This window comes from Micromys minutus (genome assembly GCF_963924665.1).
Source record: "Micromys minutus genome assembly, chromosome: 13".
NCBI lineage: Eukaryota > Metazoa > Chordata > Mammalia > Rodentia > Muridae > Micromys > Micromys minutus.
Window position 1 is genome coordinate 48017602 of NC_137982.1, and position 25723 is coordinate 48043324.

Here is a 25723-nt window from a genome sequence, read left to right on the forward strand (position 1 = left end):
TTGCAAACCGAATCCAAGAACACATCAAAACGATCATTCATCATGACCAAGTAGGCTTCATCCCTGGGATGCAGGAATGGTTTAATATAAGGAAATCCATCAACATAATCCACCATATAAACAAACTCAAAGAACAAAATCACATGGTCATCTCATTAGATGCTGAGAAAGCATTTGACAAAATTCAACACCCCTTCATGTTAAAAGTCCTGGAAAGAACAGGAATCCAAGGTCCATACTTAAACATAATAAAAGCATATACAGCAAACCAACAGCCAACATCAAACTTAATGGTGGGAAACTTGAAGCAATCCCACTAAAATCAGGGACTCGACAAGGCTGCCCACTCTCCCCCTACTTATTCAACATAGTACTGGAAGTCCTGGCTGGAGCAATTAGACAGCAAAAGGAGATCAAGGGGATACAAATCGGAAAGGAAGAGATAAAAACATCACTCTTTGCCGATGACATGATAGTGTACTTAAGTGACCCTAAAAACTCCACCAGAGAACTCCTACAGCTGATAAACAAGTTTAGCAAAGTGGCTGGATACAAAATCAACTCAGACAAATCAGTAGCCTTCCTATACTCAAAGGACAAACATGCGGAGAAAGAAATTAGGGAAAAGGTACCCTTCACAATTGTCACAAAAACTATTAAATACCTTGGTGTGACTCTAACTAAGCAAGTGAAGGACCTGTACGACAAGAACTTCAAACCTCTAAAGAAGGAAATTGAGGAGGATCTCAGAAAATGGAAAGATCTCCCATGCTCATGGATTGGAAAGATCAACATTTTAAAAATGGTCATCCTACCAAAAGCAATCTACAGATTCAACGCAATCCCCATCAAAATTCCAACATAGTTCTTCATGGAATTGGAAAGATCAATGTGCAATTTCATATGGAACAACAAAAGACCTAGAATAGCGAAATCCATCCTCAACAACAAGAAAACATCTGTGGGAATCACTATCCCTGACCTCAAGCTATACTACAAGGCAATTGTGCTGAAAACTGCATGGTACTGGTACAGAAATAGGCATGTGGATCAATGGAATAGAATAGAAGATCCAGAAATGAGCCCTCATGTATATGGTCACCTGAGTTTTGACAAAGGAGCTGTAAACATTCAATGGAAAAAGGACAGCCTATTCAACAAATGGTACTGGTCCAACTGGCACTCAGCATGCAAAAGAATGAAAATAGACCCTTTCTTATCTCCTTGTACAAAGCTCAAGTGTAAGTGGATCAAAGATCTCCACATTAAACCAGATACACTGAAACTATTAGATGAGAAAGTAGGGAAAACTTTAGAACATATAGGCACAGGAGAAAATTTTCTGAACAAAACACCAATGGCTCAAGCTCTAAGGTCAAAGATTAACAAATGGGACTTAATGAGATTGCAAAGTTTCTGTAAGGCTAAGGACATTGTCAAGAAAACAAAACGGCAGCCAACAGAATGGGAAAAGATTTTTACCAACTCCACATCAGATAGAGGCCTAATATCTAAGGTATACAAAGAACTCAAAAAGCTAGACACCAGAGAATCAAATAACCCTATTAAAAAATGGGGTACAGAGCTAAACAAAACGTTCTCAGTTGAGGAATATCGAATGGCTGAGAAATATCTGAGGAAATGCTCGACATCCTTAGCCATCAGGGAAATGCAAATCTAAACAACCCTGAGATTCCACCTCACACCAGTCAGATTGGGCAAGATCCAAAGCTCAGATGACAACAGATGCTGGCGAGGTTGTGGAGAAAGAGGAACCCTTCTCCACTGTTGGTGGGGTTGCAAACTAATACAACCACTCTGGAAATCAGTCTGGCGATACCTCAGAAAATTGGACATAATACTACCTGAAGACCCAGCTATTCCACTTCTGGGCATATACCCCAGAGACACCTTAGTACACAACAAAGATATATGCACCACAATGTTCATAGCAGCTCTATTTATAATAGCCAGAAGCTGGAAAGAACCCAGATGTCCTTCAGAAGATGAATGGATACAAAAATTGTGGTACATTTACACAATGGAATACTACTCAACCACCAGAAACAATGACTTGACCAAATTCTTAAGAAAATGGCTTCATCTAGAGAATATCATTCTGAGTGAGATAACCCAGTCATAAAAGAACAGACATAATATGCAGTCACTGATAATGGGATGCTAACCCCAGAGGCTCGCACTGCCCCAGAAACAACTCACAGACTGTATGAAGTCCAAGAAATAAAGAAAACAAAACAAAACAAAAGAAAAAAAATCTTTACACAACAAGAAAACTTTGACTATTTCCATGTTACATTTTGTTTTACACGTACTTTATGCTCATTGTAACTATTAAGTTTTCAATGCATACTATCAAACCTTTAAAAATATCAAGTATCGACTAAAAAATACATTCATACTGGTTTATGTAAAAATTATTTTAAAATCTGAAAAAAAAGTACTGACAAAAATGTATTGTATAATTTTATGCAAAAAATGCTTAAAATCTGTACATTTATCTTTGTTTTGTAAAATAAAGTTGTTAAAAAAAAAGAAAATGTTAAGGCAACAATGAAACTGAAAGCTCTAATCTCAGTCACTAGAGATGGGGGTGGTGAACGGTTCGCAGTAACTGTCCTTATCTTCTCTTAAACATATACTACTGTTCACGTCAGCATAAAATGCATTTTATGATCTATAGTAGATTCAGACAACACACAGCGCTGAAAATAACAACGTTTATTATGCACCAAATATTGCTCTAGGTATGAGCACACCAGTGAACAAAACTGAAAAGACTTTTCATCTTCACAGTGCTTACATTCTGGTAATAGGAGGCCACTGTGGAATGCTGGCCTCTGGGCATGCCATAGCTTCCGCCATCTTGGAATCAAAGTAGTTACAGTTACCCACGTGAAATTAGACTCAAGTAAATGGTGTAGGAGGGACTCATGAATAACTTGTAAGATGGCTCATGAGGCGACCCATTAGATACTTGAGGGCCCTCTTGTTTTCAAGGATATGTAAGCTGGAATGAAGGAGTCTCTTCTTCAGTGATGGAGTGAGGGGGGCTCTCCTTCACTAGGGTAGCAGCCTTTGTGTTGCCTATCCTCCCACAGGTAACTCAGAATAAACTCAGTTTCCCCCACTTAGACTTGGTTAGATCCTGTCTTTAGTCTGTTACTGATGCTTTATAAGGGGTAAATAGATACTCGTTCATGTCTCCTCAGGACAAGTTAACACAATAAAGATTTAAAACACATAAAGGCAAATTATATATTATAAAGTGTTAAGATTATTTGGAAAGAATGGTAAAATAAGAAGGGCAAAGAATATTAGAGAGAGTGCACTCTTGAGGAAATGACAGTGTGAAGGCCCTAAGGAGGTTTGTATGAGTGGTGTGTTCCAGGAACATGGCAACAAGTGTAGCCACACAGTATTAGCAAGGTAGACTCTAGAGGTAGACAGGGGTGTAGCAAATCATACAGTGTGATGGTTTGTATACCCTCAGCCCAGGGAGTGAGACTATTAGAAGGTGTGGCCTTGTTGGAGTAGGTGCGTCACTGTGAGTATGGGCTTTAAAATCCTTATCCTAGCTGCCTGGAAGTCAGTATTCTGCTAGCAGCCTTCAGGTGAAGATGTAGAACTCTCAGCTCTGCCTGCACCATGCCATGCCTGATGCTAATGGACTGAACCTCTGAACCTGTAAGCCAGCTCCAACTAAATGTCCTTTGTAAGACTTGCCTTGGTCATGGTGTCTGTTCACAGCAGTAAAACCCTAAGATATGCAGGATACTACAGACCTCCAAGAAAATGGCCTTTGGCTTTTTCTCTCACAGAAGAAGGAGACTTTGAAAAGCTATGATATGTTTTATGACAGAAAAGCAGCAGGCTGCTCTGAGCAGACTAAACCGCAGACTTGAGCAGAAAGCTGAAACTGGCGTCAGATCAGGGGGCCATGGTGATGAATTAGCCTGGAGAAGATGGTGTAGTTAGGACCACTGATAAGGACCGAGTGCAGCTGAGTGGTGAGAGATGAATAAGGTTGATGGACAGGACCAGCTGCACCTCGTCATGAATCAGATGTACAGTGAGAGGGAAAGGAAGAAGCATCACGCCTGTGGAACTCCTCACATAAGCATTAGGAAGAACTGGATTACAGTCTCTTTATAGAGACTGAGAAACACAGAGAGACATAGGTATGAGGGAAGAGGGTTCTAATCTGTTCTGTACATGCTCCGTCTGAGGATTTTATTAGAAAACAATGTGTCCATTTCTACATCCCCTTGTATATATTACTATAGAAGCACTTCTCTGTGCCTGTATTTATTTCTCTTTTTTTTTTCTTATCAGGACATATGCGTCACTTTATGGGACAACTTCCTAGAGTAAGCTCTTCCTATTAGCTTTGGAGGATGAGCTGAGAGGGCCACCTTCAAGACCTGAGGGAAACCTCTCAAAGCCCATGTGTTGGGTTCGGGGTAGAAGCTAACAAAACTCACCTCAGAAACAGAAGCTTAAAATGAAATCTTTATTTTCTACATACACCGGAAGGTGGCCAGTTTGGGATCTGAAGAGCATCCCAGGAGGGAGATTTCCAACATTTTTAAAGGAGGAGAACACAAAGTGTGAGTGAGCGTGGTGGGCTGTTGCAGTAACCAATCATATTTTGACGCAGGAATTAAACAAGCAAATTAACATTGGCAACTGGGTCTTAGCCAGGTCAACTGGTTTCAGGGACCTTGAGTCAGCTTTTGCAGACTCCTAGACACTGATCTGGAATCTAGGATGTTAAAGGAACAAAGATGTGGGCAAGGTGCACAATTTCAACGAAGTCAAGACAAACAACACATTTATGGCTTGTGTGTCTTAGTTTAGATACCGGGATAACAGCATCTCTCTGATTTCCATCCTTTACTGGTTAGCAGACAAACATGAAAGATCCGAACAATCAAGATAGGAGTGGGGTTCAGGGGCCTGGGAACTTAAACTCAGTTTTTTTCCCACTGCCAAGGTGGATTTTGTTCCTGGGATGGCGGGACTCAGGAAACCGTCTCCTTACACGTGGACATCCTTGGCTGTAGCCAGCATTCTACCAGGCAAGGAACTCCATGCTGCCAACAATCTGATCAGCCATGGGAGATCCTGAACAGAGAGCCCAGAGGTGTCATTCCCAAACTTCTGACCACAAGAAGCTTCGTGATGGAGGATGGGAGTTCTCAGTCGCTGAGCCATCGGGGTTCATTACGAAGCAGCAGAAAATCGGTACATACAGGGTGAGAAGACAAGGTTCCTCCATCTTGCTGAGGCCATTTCAGGTTTAATTAGAATCTGACCTTCTTGATGGAGAATCTCAGGAAAATCACCCAACGCTATTCTAGAAACCCAAGGTCTGGAAGTCCTAGCCAGTTTATCTTAGTGTCTGCTAAACTGCCTGCTGGTTTGAACCCTCTCCAGCTCATTGCTTGTCTTAGCTTCTGTTAAACTAGCTTTTGAGAAGTGCATCCTTCCTGCACCCCACACATACAGGACATGGTTTCTGCCCTCAAACCCTTGTGCTCTGGACATTTGAGGCTACACCTAGGATGGTAACTACTTGAGTGTAATCCCAGCCAGCTAAAATAAGACTCTCAGTTAGCACTAACTAACTCAGTCTGAGTGGTCATCTCTGGGGGGCCACGAATAACAGCACCCCTTTCAACATCTTTAAAAGCAAACATGGAATCTGTGTCTCCTAAGAGAAGACATATAATGGCTGATAAATACAAAATATACCCTCCCCCAGATCTATCAACAGGAGCGTATTTATACTACAATAGATAAATAAAGTCAATGTATATTGACATTTTTTTTCAGGTGTTTTCAAGGATTGTAGAGTCTTGAAGTGTAAGAATGATTATAGTGACCATCACTGGCAATTTAAAGCTCAATTTAAAGTTAGCTTTATAACTATTTTATGTAGCGTCCTGTCATGGCTTCCTAAGAAATTTGTCCTTAAACACATATAGGTTTTCAAGACCAACAGGCAAACCTGGTGAGAGTCAAAGACTCTGGGCAAACAGAAGATCGATGATCGCTGTGACTCCCCTTCTGGTTCCCCGAGGCAACTCCATTAACTCGTTAAGAGGCTTAACAAGAGAATACCCAGCAGAGGACAGCTGAGATCGCTTGCCCCACAGCCCCTCGGCAGGTACCTGACAGCACCTTAAAGCCATCCTCTGGGGCTTGGATCACGAGGAAACACAACAGTTACAAAACCAAGATCAGAAAACAAGGGCCATTCTCTTCCTGTGGGTGCTTGGGCTGAGCTTCCAAACCTCCCAGCGGCCATCTCTGGAAGGCCAGCTTGCTTTTATACTTTACGGCACAGCATGGCGGGGTGGATTGTTTCTTATTAGAAGGATCAGTAATCATCTTGGCATCATTATTATCTTTTTGATTTGCTCTGTGGTTTAAAAGCAACCAGCAAAGGGCAGAGGGGATGGCTCAACAGTTGAGAGCACTGAACCCCTTGGCAGTGGACCCTTTGGCAGCTCACAGTCATCCATAACTCCAGGTTCAGGACATCCTCCAGCCTCCTCTGACTTGCACCAGGTACATACATGTGCAAGGTTTCTCTCCCCCCCCACACACAACACTCATATACATTAAACAAATCGATTTAAAAACTGTCCTTAAAACTTACACGTATACATACAGACACACACATACACACAGATATAACACAGATACACACAGGTTGGGTCTTAAACTGGGGACAAATGGATAACGGAGGTGCCTATTAACATATCAAAACTGATGCCAGTCCCCACAGCTGCCACACCCCACCCACCACCCTGAACTCTTTGGGAGGGTTTGGACTGCCCTTCCCCAAGCCCCTCCACACATAATCCAGCCATTTTGGTTCCACTCTTATCCCTTTGCTCTCTGGCCCAGGCCACCCTCTCCCTTGGCAGCGCCTTTCTCACTCTTCCTCCCCTCTCCCGTCACATGCATGACCTAGCTCAGTCCAGCTGTGTTCACGCTGAACTGGCCCAGATGTCTCTATCTTTGCCCCTTTCTGTATTTTCATAATAAACCTTCTTCTCCACCATACCTAGGAGCACTCATGCTCTCCCTTTTATTTATTTATGTTTCATTCATTTTATTGATCATATCAGTGAAAAGCAACCAGCGAAGAGCAGAGGAATGGCTTCTTCCCCATTCATTTATCATTCAAATGATAGATCCGCAAAACATCTAATCAGAAACCTTTTGGATAAATAAAATGGGGCTTACGTTTTTATATAATGCTCATACTTGGCAGAATCAGCCACATAACGCTGAGTGCGGAACACGGTAGGCGAATACACACAGTATCAGTCAACTTAAAATTCAGAGGGGAACAACATCCAAACATAGTTGGTAGAGCTTTAGATGTGTGCAATGAACCTATGTAGGATGGCCAAGAAATGCTAAGTTCAAATGCTGTGTATTGGTTACCCATGGGGCTGGGGAGTAAGGAGATGGGACCAGGGGAAAATCAATACAAAAATTCAAAAGTAATGATATCTGGGGGGGGGGGGGCATATCGGTGTGCCCATGTTCTCTTACATTTAAGGTACTCAATGAACTTGGGGGAAGAGTCAGTGATTTAATTTCCTGTTTTTCTTTTTCTTTTTTCTTTTTCTCCAGATTTGATCTCCCCACGGTCCAGTGCTACAAGCAGAACTGCAGCAATCCACACCCAACTCACTGCCATGATCTAGGTCAGGAACCACTTACCTCTCCCACAGCCAATTAAACAGGCTGACTTTGTAACAACTGGCAATTATTTTTCTGCATAGCCAAAGTCCTTGCGTTGTTCATTTATTATGAGTGGCGATCATAGAGTACCGAGAACTTCTCTTCGTAACGTTGTGTGCACAGAAATGTTTTCTTTGGTGCCCGCTCTTTCTCAGATCAAGGAGAGACATAGCAAGAGACAGAACTTGCTCCGCAGCTCTCTGCTCCAAGGTCCAGCATGCAAATACTGACACCTGTGTCCCCACTCCGGCAGCCATACAACCCAGGTGCTGGGTACTCTTCCTCACAAGCAAAGGAGAGACATGAGACTCTGTGCCTTCCTGGAGTTCAAACACAGGGTCCCAGATTGCAGAGAGCTGGAATTGGTCACCATTAGGATAGATGATGGTATCCAACCCAGACTGGGAGTTCATCAAAGAGTTTTCAAAATGGGGGCATCAAATCCAGGAGGAAGAGAACAAAGCTTGGGGAATGGAGCCTGGGAGAGGACTGGTCCAGGAGACAAGGAATTGGATTTAACATCTCCAGAGACACACAAAGATGATCTGGAGTCATTTATCTGATTTAGATTCTTGCTTTCATGGCATCACTAGGGCCCCATAACAGCTATACACAAGATGGTCTGTGGGCTCTGACGGACAGTAGGATCGCATCCTCACACGTCTGAGCATGAATCAGCTCTCAATGTCTAGGAACTGCTATAACAACCCCTAGCTTTTAACATATCAGGGATCAAATGTCCCTCTCGCTGTATTTACCCTGTATTCAATGGCCAGGGTGGTCATTGTGAAATACAGCCTGTGTGGTCCATGTGTGTCATCCCAGTGTCCACAGGAGGCATGAGAGCTGTTATAGACCATGTTCAAGAGATGTAAGTAAATTAACCAGATTCAAATTTAAAAATACCGCTAGGAGGGTGGTAACATGCTCCTTTAAGCCCAGCACTTGGGAGGCAGACACAGGGGCATCTCTGAGTTCGAGGCCAGCCTGGTCTACTGAGTGAGTTCTAGGACAGCCAGGGCTGTCCTGTTTATTGGGAGCAATTTTTAAAAATATGATAGTGATTCTAGCTTTTGTTGGCCAGTGAGCATGTCATGTATGTGCTTTTATTATTATCTTCAACGAGCATGTCATGTATGCATTTTATTATTACCTCACAGTTTAATATCAAGTCTACCCTATTATGAAAGAGTGTCAGGCTAAGAATCATCATTTCACCCCAAGTCTGGGAAGACCCTGACAGTAGTCAGCCCACAGCAGGCAATCCTGGGAACCAGATCACAGAGGGCACAGAAGTGTCAATTATCTTGGTCACCGTGGCTCTGCATGACATCCCTTCTCCACCTCCATCAGGAAAGCCATCAACATTGTGACAACAGAACCTCAAAGCAGTGGGCTCCTCTTACCTCAGCATCGAAGCGCGGGTCCTGGTAGGCATCGCTGACATTCACAGGAAGGCCTGTCGAAGCAACCAGCTCGGCGATGCTGTTATTTACCAGCCAGTCGGAGTAAGATGATTTCTCCATGCTCTCTTTGAAACTGTCAGAGCACCAGCAATAAGAAAGAGGAGAAACTAAGTTTGTTGGAAAGTAAGCTCCGTAAGGCTACATTAATAGCAATATCGCTTGTCCTCATTGTGGAGGGATAAACAGTGTTAGCCGTAGGATGGCAGGGAGATAATTATCAGGAGCCACTTTGAAATGCCTTCCCCACTAGAGTGGAAAGTAATCAGACCATGGATAGAAACACAGATCCTCTATGGGCCAGAGAACAACTCTGCTGTGTGTAAGCCTCAGGGTAGACAGATCAAAGCACACAGACTGGTAACAGGATACCAACACAGCTTCATACGTTTCCACTGGGTTCCTCTGTTTGGCCCCCTAGCTGAACATCCCCGAGGTTTTGATGCCAAGTGGGGTGGGGCTGGGAAATAAAAGTTAGATGTTTTGAGATTGAGAATAGAACAAAAGGCCTTACGTGGGCTAAGCCAGTGGTCTACCATTTAGCCACATTTCCAATGGTAACGGAGCCCTATTGGTGTTTTTAGTTTAAGTTATATTTTATGTAAGAAAATACTAAGAGTGTTAACAGTTGTTGCTATTCCACTGCTTGTTCCCATTTGTACATAGCTGTTATTACACCGTGTGTACCCATTTGGAGTCCACGGCACACTGAGAAGAGCAGGAGCTGTTGCCGGGGTCGTCATGGAGACCACCAGATGCATGAATGAGCAGTGGGGGGTGTAGACATTACCATCTACGATCAGCTCTATGCCACATCTGTGACTGGTAAGCTCAGGACACATTTGGGATGTTATCCATCTCTTAATGCACATAAAACACGAAGAGTACACAAACTTATTCTCTGTAGGTCTCTAGCTGCCAATGGAAGTTTTAATAAGAGGCTTGGGTTTATAGCTCTTAAGTGGTACATAAATCAAAGAGATGAAGACTGGGAACTTCAAAGAAAAGTTGTTTCGTTGTCGAACACAAATAACAAAGCCGGCATTCTGTTTTCACTTTGCCAACCTCCATCTATGACAAACGAAGCTTCGTGTCACGCTTTAAGGAAAGCAATGGAGAGGAAGAGGTGAGGCGACATGTACCTGATGTGTTTCTTCATTATCCTTCTGCAGTTTAATAAGCAGGAGAAAATCAAGACTCATGGACTAGCCTCTGAAAACAGAGGAAGGAGGGAGAGAGAGAGAGAGAGATAGAGAGAGAGAGAGAGAGAGAGACAGACAGACAGAGACAGACAGAGACAGAGACATAAAGAGACAGAGACAGACAGAGAGGGAGAGAGACAGAGACAGAGAGAGACAGAGAGACAGAGACATAAAGAGACAGAGACAGACAGAGACATAAAGAGACAGAGACAGACAGAGAGGGAGAGAGACAGACAGAGACAGAGAGAGACAGAGAGACAGAGAGAGACAGAGAATAAGAACCAAAACTAGAGAGGCAGGAAGGTACAGGAAGTAGTAAACCCTTTGCTCTGAGCTTCTGTGGAGGGGACGGAGCAGAAACACTGGCTTTCCTCATTACAGCCTCAGGTCCCCACTTAAAGAATTCCCAAAGGAGGGAAGATGACAAAGTACCACCGAGCTAGGGCTCCCAAAAGCCTCCTTCTAAATCTAGGACATTTTAGCATTTTCTCAGTTCAGACCGCACACTGCATGGAAATAATCCCAACATCAAGCGACAGTTGCAGAAATAGGAGCCTGGATTCCAAGCCAGGCTCTGTTGAAACAGTAGGAAAAGCTATGGTCTTTGCCCTTATAGTCCTTAACCACACAGCTGAAGAGAAGCAGATACAAGCATACTGGCATTTAAACAACATATAAATTGACATACTCGGTGCAAGTCTCAAAAACAACAACAACAAACCCTGTGGTTGAGCTAAGTGGTTCACCAAGTCAGTTGAAGCAACTATGAATGCTGAAGTAGCCCAGGAACCAGGTGGTGTAGCTTAGCTAAAGCTTCAGAAAGGAGGTAGGACCTGAAGTGCCCAAAGGCTGTGACAATGCAGAGTCTTCTGCAAGCATCCTTGTGTCTGTCCAGTTGATGGTCCACGGATTAAGGTTTAGGAGCTAGGATGCCCAGAGAGAAATCAGGAGAGTTGATTTGTTACTTTGTATCATTGTCTGGGTTGTTGTAACAGAATGCTACAAAGAACATAACAAATATTTGTCTGCCATGGTTCTGAAAAATCCAAGACCAAAGCCTTTACAGATTTGTTGTCTGCTTCCTTCTTGCTGTATTTCACATGGAGGAAGAAGTGAGACCTCTCCAGGGCTGCTTCTCTAAGGAAACCGACCCCATTTCTGAGAGCTCACCAACATGAGCTAGTTGTCTCCCAGAGGAGCGTCTGCAGGCATCCCACACTGGGATCAATGAGAGAACATCCAGACCGCAGCGAATTCTGGCTTTTGTACCAGTTCAGCCTTTTAGTCCCAACCACAGTGCGGCTGCAGCCTTCAGAGCCTTGCTTCTTTATTGTTCTCATTTTATTTCAAAGGGTGATTTTTGTGCAACGTAATTCAGACCCTCATTCTGAAGTCAGATCTGTCCCATTCAAATGACCTTTCACCACTACGGTTTCAGGTGAGTTACCAGTATTTCATCTATAAACTGTAGACTGCTGGGGATAGTAGAGCTGGTTAGACAGACGTTTAGCACAGTAAACATCTTTTAAAAGCATCACATCTGCAGCAGATTCTCACATAGAAGTCAGTATTCCTTTATACAATACAATGTAATGCATTTAATCACAAACGAAAGGGCTTCAGTTAATTCTGATTTTTGAGGGATATCCTTGGCTTAATGGGTCAATTCTTTATATAGGCCCTGCTGATAAACTTGTCCTGACTTCTAAAGACCCCTGTATTCTATATTGACTAGGACTCCTGTATTCAGTATTGATTAGAACTCCTGTATTCAGTATTGATTGAAGGCCCCTATATTCAGTATTGACTGAAGACATCCTGTATCTTTGTTGACTGAGGACTTCTGTATTCTGTGTTGACTGAGGAGCCCTGCATTCACTGCTGTTTCATTTCTTTGTGTTGGTTGCCGAGGGAGCAGGACACGTTAAGACCATGGACAGCTCTGCAGACATAACAGTTCTCTTTAAAACAGTGGTTCTCACTCCATGGGTCATGACTCCCAAAAGATCATCAGAAAGTGAATATTTGCATTATGATTCATAATAGCAGAAATTATAGTTATGAAGTAGCAATAAAAATAATCTTAAGGTTGGTGGTCACCACAATGAGAGGAAGGTTGAGAACTACTGCCCTAAAGAAATGAGTGCTGATAAAATTTAGCCTGAACATACAATTGACTTGTACCATCAAAGAAGGTACAAATTCTCACAAAGATGCCTGTGTGGATTGTCAGTGACTGGCTTCCATTGCTTCTTCAAGACATCTGAAAAAAATGGGCACATAACATCAATGAAGGTTTGAATTTTTTTCCAGCAAGTCTTAACCATCAGGATTTTGTGAGACCAACTTTTAACATCTAAAGTTGAATTAACCAGCTTTCTTGAGTTGAACATTCCAGTTATAGAGATTAAAGGTCAACAGCCAAGTTTTCATTTATACCAAGTTTTAAGAAGAGCCACCACACTGTGGAGACACACCTGCAAAACAAACATTTCCAGACCTTCGTAGTTTAAGGGTGTAAATGAGTTCAATTCAGTGCTTCTGTGTGTCATTCGTCCGGTTGTAAGGACACGGGCACCTCTGACTTCCCTGCACCCCGAGTCTCCAGGGAGACCTATTCTCTCATTCAAGAATGAATGGTCATAGTCCACTACTTTGAACCCATTTGAAGAAAGCTGACAACTGTATCTCAGGGCATCAAATGTTTTCCACTAAGCTCTGTGAAACATTTTGGTCCCTGGATATTAAGGTCACATTGTTTAGTGCACACTGTCACACACCTAATTAAAGAGCTCTTTCAGACTCTACCAGACTCCTGTCTGTACTGACAAGCAACTACATCTAGGCTGATTTTCTCATACAGACATTTTGGAAGAATATCGATGTTTCTGTCTTAGTTAGGGTTTCTATTGCTGTGAAAAAAACACCATGGCAATAAAACAAGTTGGGGAGGAAAGGTTTTATTCAGCATATACTTTCATATTGCTGTTCATCACTGAATGAGGTCAGGACAGGAACTAAAACAGGATCCTGGAGGCAGGAGCTGATGCAGAGGCCATGAAGGGGTGGCACGTATTGCCTTGTTTCCCCTGGCTTGCTCAGCTTGCTTTCTTATAGAACTCAGAGGCCACTAACCCAGGGATGGCTCCACCCACAATGGGCTGGGACCTCCCCCATTGAGAAAATGCCTTACACCTGGAACTCATGGAGTCATTTCCTCACTGGAGGCTTCTTTCTCTCTGGTGACTCCAGCTTGTGTCAACGCACAAAAACAAGCCTGTACAGTTTCAAAAGTTTGTGACTTCTTAACATTCAAATCATAATACTACTTTTCCTGTGCAGTGAGCATATTTTTAAGAAATCTTAGAATAAAACAGCACAATGAAAACTCAACCCTTGTAGTTATGATCCGGGAAGGGTAAAGACCTCCACAACCAGGTACACTGAAACTAATAGAAGAGAAAGAGGGGGAAGAGCTTAGAACATATAGGCACAGGGGAAATTTCCTAAACAGAACACCAGTGGCTTATGCTCTAAGATTAGGAATTGACAAATGGGACCTCATAAAATTGCATAGCTTCTGTAAGGCAAAGGACATTGTCAAGAGGACAAAACAGCAACCAACAAATTGAAAAAAGATCTTTACCAATTCTATATATGATAGAGGGCTATTATCCAATATATACAAGCAACTCAAAAAAGTTAGACTCCAGATAATCAAATAACCCTATTAAAAATGGGGGACAGAGCTAAACAAAGAATTTTCAACTGAGGAATACCAAATGGCTGAGAAGCACCTAAAGAAATGTTCAACATCCTTAGTCATCAGAGAAATTCAAATCAAAACAACTCTAAGATTCCACCTCACACCAGTCAGAATGGCTAAGATCAAAAACTCAGGTGACAGCAGATGTTTGGGAGGACATGGAGAAAGAGGAACACTCCTCCATTGTTGGTGGGGTTGTAAGCTGGTACAACCACTCTAGAAATCAGTCTGATGGTTCCTAAGAATATTGGACATAGTATTACCTGAGGACCCAGCTATACCACTCCTAGGTATAAACCCAAAAGATGCTTCAACATATAACCAGGACACATGTTCCACCATGTTCATAGCAACCTTATTTATAATAGCCAGAAGCTAGAAAGAACCCTTCAACAGAGGAATGGATACAGAAATTGTTGTACATTTACACAATGGAGTACTATTCAGCTATTAAAAACAATGACTTCATGAAATTTTTAGGCAAATGGATGAAACTAAAAACTATCATCCTGGGTAAGTCACAAAAGAACATACATGGTATGCACTTAGTGATAAGTGGATACTAGCCTAAAAGTTCAGAATACCCAAGAAACAATTTTCAAACCTTATGAAGCTCAAAAAGAAGGAAGACCAAAAGGTAGATGCTTCAGTCCTTCTTAAAAGGGAGAATAAAACACTCATGGGAAATGAGGAACATTTCATATTCAAAACAACAGTTTTGCATGTACCAACTCCTTAGGTCATCAAAACAGGAACACACCCTTTGTGTGTATTCCATACATGAGTCAGTCTTCTGTTGCCTAATTCTTAATTAATAGAGACCCAACCAATACTTCTTCTTAAAAAAATAAGATCCTGAGAATTTCTGGTGAAAATATGTAAATAGACTCTGATGTTGGCAAGAGAAATATCAACATGGCACAGTCTAATGACTACCATTATCTTACGCATTTGCTGTGTCTTCTGATTGATGCTGCTTTGAGAAGTAACTCTAGAGACCATCCTATGTTTATTTACACTGTTTTCTGTGTTTGAAACTTTAGCAAACTAGATTTAAGATATTGAAGTAACCTGTCCTGAGTTGTTTACTTTAATCCTGTTTTATTTTGCGTGTATAGATTTCTCTCCAAAGCTAGTCTGAACCTTGCCAGCCCCAGGACTTGTATCTACATCCCTGTCCTTCTCCCTGAAGGCAGCCACGCTGTGGCCATATGTGTTGTCTATAATAGGGCAATTCTCTTTTATCTTCATCTCCACTGTCAATACAGCTGAGTTTGGGAAGATCTTTCTGAAGGCAATTTCAGTCTCACATTTGGAAGCATGATGCCACAAAGAAAAGGTAGCTGTGAGCTGTAGGCCTGAACATGAGACTCACTTAAATAACTACATCTCTCTACACACTTGATCTCCAGAAAGCAAGACAAATAAGATTGACAGCTAGCCTGGTAGTTTGATATGAATCCTGACTTTAGAGAGGTCAATTTTATATAGTTAAAATAAATCATTATAGTTGGATTTTATCCTATAAGAATGATTCCATGAAGATCAGACATTAATGTTTTATTTTTTAATATTTTTATTAGATAGTCTATGTATTTACATTTTATATGTTATCCCATTTCCTCCTTTCTCCCATTCCCCCTAACCCTTCCCTTGCTTCTTGAAGATGTCCCCACTCAATCGCCTTGGCATTTCCCTACACTGGGAAAATGAACGTTCACTGGACCAAAGTCCTCTCCTCCCATTGATGTCAGACAATGCCTCCTCTGCTGCATATGCAACTGGAACCATGAGTTTCTCCATGTGTGCTCATTACATTGTGTTTTAGTCCCTGGGAATTCTGGAGGGTTTGGTTGGTTGATAATGTTCTTCCCATGTTCTTCCCAGTTCCTTCAGTCTTTTCTCTAGCTTCTTCATTGGGGTTCCCGTGTTCAGTCTGCTGGTTAGCTGCAAGTATCATCATCTGTATCAGTGTGGCTCTGGCAGAGTGTCTAAAGAGGCATCCATATCAGGCTCCTGCCAGTAAGCACTTCTTGGTATCAGCAATAGTGACTGGGTTTAGTGACTATATATGGGGTGGATCCCCAGGTGAGGCAGCCTCTGGATGATCTTTACTTCAGTCCCTGTTCCACAATTTGTTCCTGTTTGTGTTAGGCCCTGACTGTTGGCTCATGGGCTTAAGGGAAGTGACTGGATCCTGAGGACACTGCCCTAATCAATACAGGCATCCCTTGATACACTCATAATGTGATAGCATTATCGAGAGATGATAGAAGAAGGAGATGAGGCCTAGCTTGAGGAAGTAGATGACTGTTTGCTAGGCTCACAAACTTCCACTGTCTTGCTGGTCTGCATCTCCACCAGCTCAGAAACAATGGTGCTAGCCACCCTGCACTAACACCTCATAAGCCACAAACTATATAAACCTTTCTCTCCTTTAAGATGTTTGTGTCAGGTAGTCTACCGCCACAACAAAGGATTGTAGAAGTCACCACCTGCACAAGGCTGTCAACCCAATTCCATCCCTACCTACACGGAGAGGGTATAGACAGAAGCTGACGAGGTCACAGCCTCAGGAAACACACAGACAGTAGCAATGGACTATGATAGATGCTTTGATGTGATGGTTCTCAGCTTTCCTGACACTGAGACTCTTTAATACCGTCCACTGTTTTCATTCAATTCCATTTTGAATGATTTCCATTGCCACTTTATAACTATAATTCTGATAGGGTTATGAATTGTAAGGTAAATGTCTAATGTGCAACCCAGAAGTCATGACCCACCATGGAAGGGAGTACAGAATAATCAGGAAGGTGAGAAAAGAGGGCATTGGCTTTGGCTATATTTTTTAACATAAGGAAAACCTTAAAATACAGATGAAGCTATACCACATGAAATGCTGTAGAAATCTGAGGTTGGTTTGTTTGGCTAGTCTTGTTTCTGTTTTTTTCTCTGTTGACTCAGGTAATAACAGTTAATACATGAATAGGCTGTAATGGAAGAATTCAAACAATGTGATGAACCTTGTATTAAAAGCTTCATATCCTTATAAATGACTGTCATGTCATATCTTTAGCACCATACCCATGAGTCTTGAGTTGCTTGTGTATATTTGAGATTTTATATATACATATAATTACATATACATGCATGTCAAGTACTTTCTGGACACCTTTAAATCACTATTCTATAGTATATCAGGTTCTTCGAAACTGAAAGTGCTCACTTTCCTGGGTAAACTGATAGTCACTAGAGAAGACTATTAACTATTAACTAGACATTGATCAATAATGTGGGAGCAGAAGTTTTAGCCATCTATTTTCTCACTGTCAAAAAAACTGATTGCCAATTGATTTTTTTTGATATTTTGATTATTAGCCAGTAGGACTGGGACGTATTTGTGACAGGTAACTTTTCTTTTAAACATTCAAGCAAAACAACCGATTTTGACCTACAGATTAAACATGGTAGCATCTGACATTCTGCTTCACCAACTAGATGCCAATCTGAACTGTGGTTCACAAACCAAAGCTCCTTTCCTTACTTTTTCTTCTCAGAAAAGCCTGTTATCCCTGGGGGTCTTCATGACACCACCAGCTATGTAACATTATTTGAAATTGTCCTTTAATTAGGAGATTAAGGAATAAGTCAATACCAGAGGAACTAAAAGCTAGGACCACAGTAGGAGAGTCTCAAGCCCCACAGACTGGTGCTTTAATCTCTACTGGCTCCGTTGTCTTTGAAGGCTATCAAATAAACCTTTTAGTTATGAAAGGGAAAGATCATGCAATTAGTACCCAGAGGCAGCCTGTTATCTCGGTTGTTGTGATGGTTGGATGATGCTTTAACTCCCAGAATCCCCTACAGCAGTGGTTCTCAACCTCTGGGTCTTGACCCCTCTAGGGGTCAACCAATCTTTTCATGGGGTCGCTTAAGACCACTGGAAGACAGGGATATTTACATTGTGAATTATAACAGTAGCAAACTTACATTTATGAATTGCATTGAAAATATTTTTTTGACCGGGAGTCACCACAATATGAGGATATATATTAGATTTGCAGCTTTAGGAAGTTTGAGAACCACTTTTCTAAAATTTATTCCAGTTGTTAATGAGCTTGCTTTGGGGAAAAGTTTTGTTTTGTTTTGAGACAGTTCTTTTTCTCTCCTATCTCTCACTACATACTTGCTCATTGTAGTGGCTCCCACGGGCATGGTGGTGAGTGGTCCTCCGGGTATCTTCCACCCCTATCAGCAATGACAGCTTTTGAAAAGTAGGATGAGTAAATATTTACCAAAACCCAAAGATTCCAAAGGAGATAAATCCCTGGTCAAAGCTAACACAGCACAGAAGAGCTGTAACTCAACAAAGAGTCATCATCTCATGGTTGAACTGTTGCCACAAGCGACTAGAGAGATTAGCAAACAGGATGATGATGAGAAGTAAACAGAGCAGGACGTGTCGAATCAGCTGTGGGTCCCCACTCTGCGGGTCCTGCTCTTCTTCCTTGGTAAGGGTGCTGTTCTGGGAGTCACAGTGGCTCACACAGTGGCCAGTTTTCTCAAAGGAAGAAGGCATGGGCCCTTTGGCACTTGTGTTTCTTCCTGCCTCTACTGACAGTGTAACTCACCATTTCCCAAGGAGTAAGAATAGCAACTGTCTTTGTTTCTCTGGTCCCTTTATAGTGCATCAACCTTTGGGCTTCTCTTCCTCCTCATCTCTTCACTACCTACTTGCTTGCTTCTGTCAGCCGTAATTGCTGGATCCATTTTCTTAATTAGTGATTGATGGGGGATGGTCCAACTCATTGTGAGTGGTGTTATCCCTGGGTTGGTGGTCTTGGGTTCTATAAGAAAGCAAGATGAGCAAGCCATGGGGAACAAGCCAGTGAGCAGCACCGCTCCATGAATTCTACTTCACCTCCTGCCTCCTGGTTCCTGTCATGTTAGAGTTCCTGTCCTTCCTTTGATTCTGAAAAGTGATATGGCAGTGTAAGACAAATAAGACCTATTCTCCCCAACTTGTCACGGTGTTTCGTCACAGCAATAGGAACCCTAAGTAGTGCACCTGGTAAAGCAGTGTGCTCAGCTGAGCTCCTGGGGTGTGGAAGGGAGATACACTATTGTCTTTGAGTTCAGCATCATTGTAAGCTTTTGGTGAGGCACTGAAGAGAAAGTGTGCTAGGTAGCAAAAATGCCAATGAGAGTGTACAGCAATAGCGTATAGAGTGATAGCGTATAGAGTGATAGCGTATAGAGTGATAGCGTATAGAGTGATAGCGTATAGAGTGATAGCGTATAGAGGCCTCAAGTAGCCCCACCACATCCCTCTGTGAGAACACCTGTGGCCAAATCCATACAGCAAAGGTATCCATTAGAAATCAAAGGACTGTGTGCCGAGAATAAGGAAGGAGGAGTGCGCTCAATTAGTTAAAATATTGGCTGAAGCATATTAAATGAGAGACCTATAAAAGAAAGAACCAAACACATAAACTCTTAGAGCTTCCAAGTTGCCATAATTATTTACAAGGTAGAATCAATCCAGGGCAGCTGATCTACATGGCCTACTTTATTATGTGTGAGTTCAGTACTTATTTATGTGCCTTGTTCATGGACCATTTTTTTTAGAGCCTTTATTCTCCTCCATGACAGTTTTACTAGAACAAAAACCCATCTGCCATTAGGAAAAAGGCAATGAGTTTATCTTTCACTGAGTCTTCATGTTCAAAGTCATGAGAATTAAAGCAAAATCGCAGTTTTAATTTTATATATTTAGGATATGAAGGATGTTTGAAAAAAATGTGTTTCCTTGAGTCTCTCAAAAATGAAATATCAAGATATACTTCATTGCTAATGTTTCCTTTATTCTAGTTTTTTCCTCATAATTAACATTAAAAATGAGGCATAGATACATAGACTATCCATGCCTCAGAGTGTACTAACACATCTAGAGTAATCTGTAAGAAAACAGGCATGGAAGAATACAGTTCCCTGGACGGTGTGCCTACGTCAGCAACAAGGATTTTCAGTTGACAAACCACACCCCCAGAGCATCTGGACATTTAGGATTTTTATAGAAAGTTCAGAGAACATCTGAGAGACTGAGAACAATTCCTGATCTAGGAAGGAGAGGAGCAGATTTAAGAACAAGGAGTCTCAGAGTTCAGTCAGCCTCAGGTACCAGTATTCTAGGTAGCTAACAGACTTGGCAAGGCATGTCCTTACCAGTCAACTAAAGAGCATAGAAATAGAACCCCAAAGCCATCTGTAGCTCTGTCCATCTATGAGCAACATTAAATGTTGGTATAATGAGGTTCAACAGCTGTCAACGGCATGCTGAAGGTTGTGTGAAGGAAGTTTCATACCAACCAAACTTCTGCCATGCCCCTGGGTTTTATAAGGACAGGCAGTTAAAAGATCACCCTAAGTTTCCAGGGAAACTGGGTTTTTAAACAGTGTTGGGACTGTTTGAATTTGTACCAATCCATTTTGCATTATGAGACTGTGATGGATTGAATATGCTTGGCCCAACAAGTGGCACTATTAGGAGGTGTGGCCTTGTTGGAGTAGGTGTGATCCTGCTGGCAGAAGCATGTTACTGTGAGGGTGAGCTTTAAGACCTTCCTCCTAACCACATGAAAGACAGTCTTCTCCTACTGATCTTCAAATCAAGATGTAGAATCCTTGGCTCCTTTAGCACATGCTTTCTGCCATGATGACAATGGACTGAACCTCTGATCCTGTAAGCCAGCCCCAATTAAATTTTGTCCTTATTACAGTTGCCTTGGTCATGGTATCTCTTCACAATAATAAAACCTTAAGACAGAGATGGTCTTTTTCCCATGGAACAGTGGTGGGACACTATTCTTTGAATGTGAAAATTTCTCCTGTATGTCAGCATTTGGTCCTACAGTTAGTGGTGCTATTATGGAAGTCTCTGGAACCTTTGGGAGGTGGAGCTTCACTACAGGAACTAGATATCTGGGTACAGGTTTGGGACTTTACAGCCCATTGCTTCTTGTCTACTTTGAAGTTTCTCACTGCTTTTGCAAGGTGACCAGCTGACCCATGCTCCGAACCCACAGAATTTACGTCATTCCTCCTTGAACTATAAGTTGAAATAAGCCCTTTCTCTCTTGAGTTGCTTTATATCAGATACTAGATCATTGCAGCAGCAGCAGCAGCAACACAACAATAACAACAACAACAACAACAACAAAAGCAGTTCAGCTTCCTCTCACTTCCTTTCCTGGGCATCCTTCTTGTATGAATTTGTGTTTGTATGCTTGAAAGTATTTGGGTCTCTTTGAGGCTCTTGTTTTTCTTCCTATTCCTAGACTAGACATTTTCTGTAGACTTGCCGTTCTTCAGCCTCCTTACACATGCTCTTTTGCCCCCATCTTAGAGAACTCTTCAATGTATTTAAGTCATCAAGTTTAGAACTTATATGTGTTTTTATAATAATTATAGCTACTTTATATCTAGTCATATATCTTGTTGAGAGAGATTGTTCTCACATTTTCCTTTAGTTCTTAGTATGTGGTTCCCTTTAGTATCTTGGACATATTTATACTTTCCCACTCAAAGTGTTTGGCAAATAAGTCTAGCTGTTTTCTCTACTGGGACAGTTTCTATTTTCCTAGGTTTGTACTGTATTTTCTTGTTTCTTTGTATGCTTTATAGTTCCTGATAAAATTAAAATATTAAACAATGTGGAAGCTTTGGAAACAAGAGTGTCTTCTTTATCCTACATCAAGATGTTGCTTCTATCTATTGCTATTTTTGTGGAGTTATTTGGTGTCAAGTGACTTCCCTAAACTAATTTTTGAAAGTGCTTCTGTTGTATGGCAGCTAGAATTTCCTCTCAGTTGGTTTAATAACCAGCCAATAATTAGATAGATTTTTGTTGCTGTGGACCACATTTTTCAAAGTCTGGAAATCATAATCTGAAAGATACCCAAAGGCATTGGTACCATTGCAATTCACAGTACAGACAGTGATGCTCTCAAAAGCCATTTCTCAGACCTGGAAACACACTTTGGAGTAATAACGTCCAACTGGTTGAGTCATATTGGCCTTGTAAGGTGTATGGCCTTTTCTTCCAGGCCTAGGTCAAAGTCATAATCTGACTGGTACTAACAGCCACCCCTGTGGGCCAATGGCATCATGGTTATAAATTTTAGTATGATTACAGTCTGTAATCACAGTACACTCAGAGGTAATTGAAACCTTCATTCATACCTTCTAGTTTTTAGGTATGACACATCTATTGCAGTCTTTTTCTTGGTTGTGTCGGCTCTGCTGGACAAGAATGAAGGAGGGTTACCCAGATAACTCTGACCCTTGGGAAAACTATCCAGGTTATCATGACGTTTTGACTAATTAGAAGCCCATTATGGAAATCAACTTCCCTATAAAATTGAGGAATTATGGCCATGGAGTCTGGAGGCCTAAAGGGAAGAGTTATGAAGATAATTCAGGAAGGGTTTCAAATCACCATTAGAAGGATTTGTTTGTTTGCAAAACTAGATTCCACAAAGAATGTCAGAAACAGCCCAAAATGTTGAAACATAGGTTTTACTAGTCTGATCTGAGAGATGGGACTCAGGAAACCAGTGTGGCCAACATTTTTTTTTCTTTTTTTCAAAGAAAAGAACAGCAGTACCATTTAATATTAAAATCGAAGAAGCTCTAAATTATTGGGTGTGTTAAAGTTAAGGCATGTATGTTTCCAGAAAAGATGGTGAGGAGTCAGGGACAGAGATGTCTTAGAATAAACAAGGTGCTGCCTGCTCACGTGAGATAACTGAACCCGAGAGATGCTAATTATTAGACGAGCAGGAAAAAGAGCTACTGTTAGGAGATATTGTCACATTGCTTAAAACATTTTAATCTTACTATGAAAATCTCTTAGGTTAGACATAAAATTTCATCACATTCCATTCTTAAAGGGAAAAATATAAAAACAATCAAGTGGATTCTACCTGGAAGAAAAGGTACTTGTGAAAGAAGCTAAAAGGTTTCTAAAACGTCGAGAGGTTCAGGCTTGAATCGCTGCTCAGGTATCCTTAATGGTCTCAAATACATCCTCTAAGGCACCAGGCCAACGAGGATGCAGCCTTTCTTAAGGGTGTACTAGGTCACCTCCAGAACTTACTTCAAAGCTGCTGGCACTCTTGTGGGATTTGATGCTGTCAGACCTACTGGGAGGCTTTTGTATAAAATCAAACTTGCAGTGCCTTTCTCAAGTGCTCCTTTCTTGGAATATTGAAGTGCAGGCTGGACTACAGTTCTCTCAGTATCTCAAGCACCTATTGTACATTTCTTTCTTTCTTTTTTTTTTCATAGACCGTCTTTTATTGTTAAAGGGCACATAGAAACAATAAAAACCACAATGGGGTTTCCTAGAAAGAACAATAGTACACAAAACATCTAAAGGAGAAGCACAGTGTTTCTAGTACACAGAATTTAACCAAACTCTTTCCAATGGTATAGTAAATAAGGCAGTGAAAAATTTGCAGGCAATAGTCCCCTGGTTGTCCAAGACTTTAGAAAAAACATTTTAGAGAGTTTAACAGAAAGAAAAGAATGTTGTAGAAAATATCATTCAATACAAATTTTTTCCTTTTTTTTTTTTTTTACAATGAGCAAAAAGTATATGTAATACAGGGTGTAACCAGAAATTTGTCAATGTGTTCTTGGTGTGTAAGGATTGAGCATGACTTTTTTTTGTTTGTTTTGTTTTCTTTTCTTTTTTTCTTGGACTTCACACTGTCTGTGAGTTGTTTCTGGGGCAGTGCGAGCCTCTGGGTTTAGCATCCCACTATCAGTGACTGCATATTATGTCTGTTCTTTTGTGACTGGGTCATCTCACTCAGGATGATATTCTCTAGATGCAGCCATTTTCTTAAAAATTTGGTTAAGTCATTGTTTCTGGTGGCTGAGTAGTATTCCATTGTGTAAATGTACCACAATTTTTGTATCCATTCATCTACTGAAGGATATCTGGGTTCTTTCCAGCTTCTGGCTATTATAAATAGAGCTGCTATGAACATTGTGGTGCATATATCTTTGTTGTATATTAAAGTGTCTCTGGGGTATGTGCCCAGAAGTGGAATAGCTGGATCTTCAGGTAGTACTATGTCCAATTTTCTGAGGAATCGCCAGACTGATTTCTAGAGTTGTTGTATCAGTTTACAACCCCACCAACAGTGGAGAAGTGTTCCTCTTTCTCTGCAACCTCGCCAGCATCTGCTGTCAACTGAGTTTTGGATCTTGGCCAATCTGACTGGTGTGAGATGGAATCTCAGGGTTGTTTAGATTTGCATTTCCCTGATGGCTAAGGATGTCGAGCAATTCCTCAGATGTTTCTCAGCCATTCGATATCCCTCAACTGAGAATGTTTTGTTTAGCTCTGTACCCCATTTTTTAATAGGGTTGTTTGATTCTCTGGCGTCTAGCTTTTTGAGTTCTTTGTATACCTTGGGTCTATTGTACATTTCTAAGTGCAAGTCAGCTGCTGGCCCTTCCCTGGCTTTTTCCTGGCCCCAGCGTGCACACACTTTGTCTCTCTCCCCTTCCCCCTCCTTCTCCCTCTCCCCCTTCCCCTCTCCTTCTCTCTCCCTCTCCCCTCCCCCTCTCCTTCTCTCACTGTGTCTGTCTGTTTGTCTCGCTGTCTCTGTCTCTCTTGTACTCTATTCCCTCTCTTGCTATTTCACTATGGTGGTTTGAAAGAAAGTGTCCCCCATAGGGAGTGTGGTACTATTACGAAGCTGAAGGAACTGTGTCGCTAGGAATAGGCTTTGAGGTCTCAGAAGCTCAAGTCAGGCCCATTGTGGCTGTTCTCTTCTTGCTTCCTGCCAAACCGGATGTAGAATTCTCAGCTCCTTCTCCAGCACAATCTATCTGCCTGCATGTTGGATGCTTTTCCCCATGAAGACACTGTACTTACTACAACTCTAAACTGTAATCCAGTCCCAGTGAAATGTTAGCCCTTTAAGTTGCTGTGGTCTTGGTGTCTCTTCGGAGCAATAAATATTTAAGCCGGCAACTTGTGACAAATCAGCCAGAAGTTGGTACCAGGAGCTGGGGTATTGCTGTGATAGGCCTGATCATGCTTTGGTTTGGAGGAATGTGGACTTTGGGACATTGGTTTAGAAAGGCAGCCGAATACCTTAAGTGGGACTTGGTGGACATAGTGGTACAAGCGTGGAAGGCAGTGGTGCTGAGACTGATTGGTGCTCTGGCACCCAGCTCAAGAGGCCAGAGGAGAAGAATATTAGGTTGTGGCCCAGAGACTGTTCTTGTGATGCTTTGGTAAAGAATGTGGCTGCTTTCTGCTTTTGTCCAAAAAATTCCACCGATATTAAATTGAAGTGTTTTGGGTTAACAACTTCGGCAGAGATTTCCAGATAGCCTAGTATTGGCTGTGTTTCTTGGTTATTGGTGACCATGCTTACAAAGATACATAATGGAAAGGAGCAAGCCAGCAAGCAGCACCCCTC

General features: G+C 41.7%; 1 protein-coding gene across 1 annotated transcript in view; it reads right to left on the bottom strand.

Moving 5' to 3' along the window:
* Window positions 1–25723, bottom strand: part of PDE11A (phosphodiesterase 11A) — a gene marked incomplete at both ends in the record, with an annotated part of 323910 nt that overhangs the window by 161119 nt on the left and 137068 nt on the right. Inside the window, one exon of the mRNA XM_080927937.1 lies at window positions 9192–9324. Coding sequence (XP_080784063.1) covers window positions 9192–9324 — 133 coding nt within the window. The remainder of the gene's footprint in view (window positions 1–9191; window positions 9325–25723) is intronic.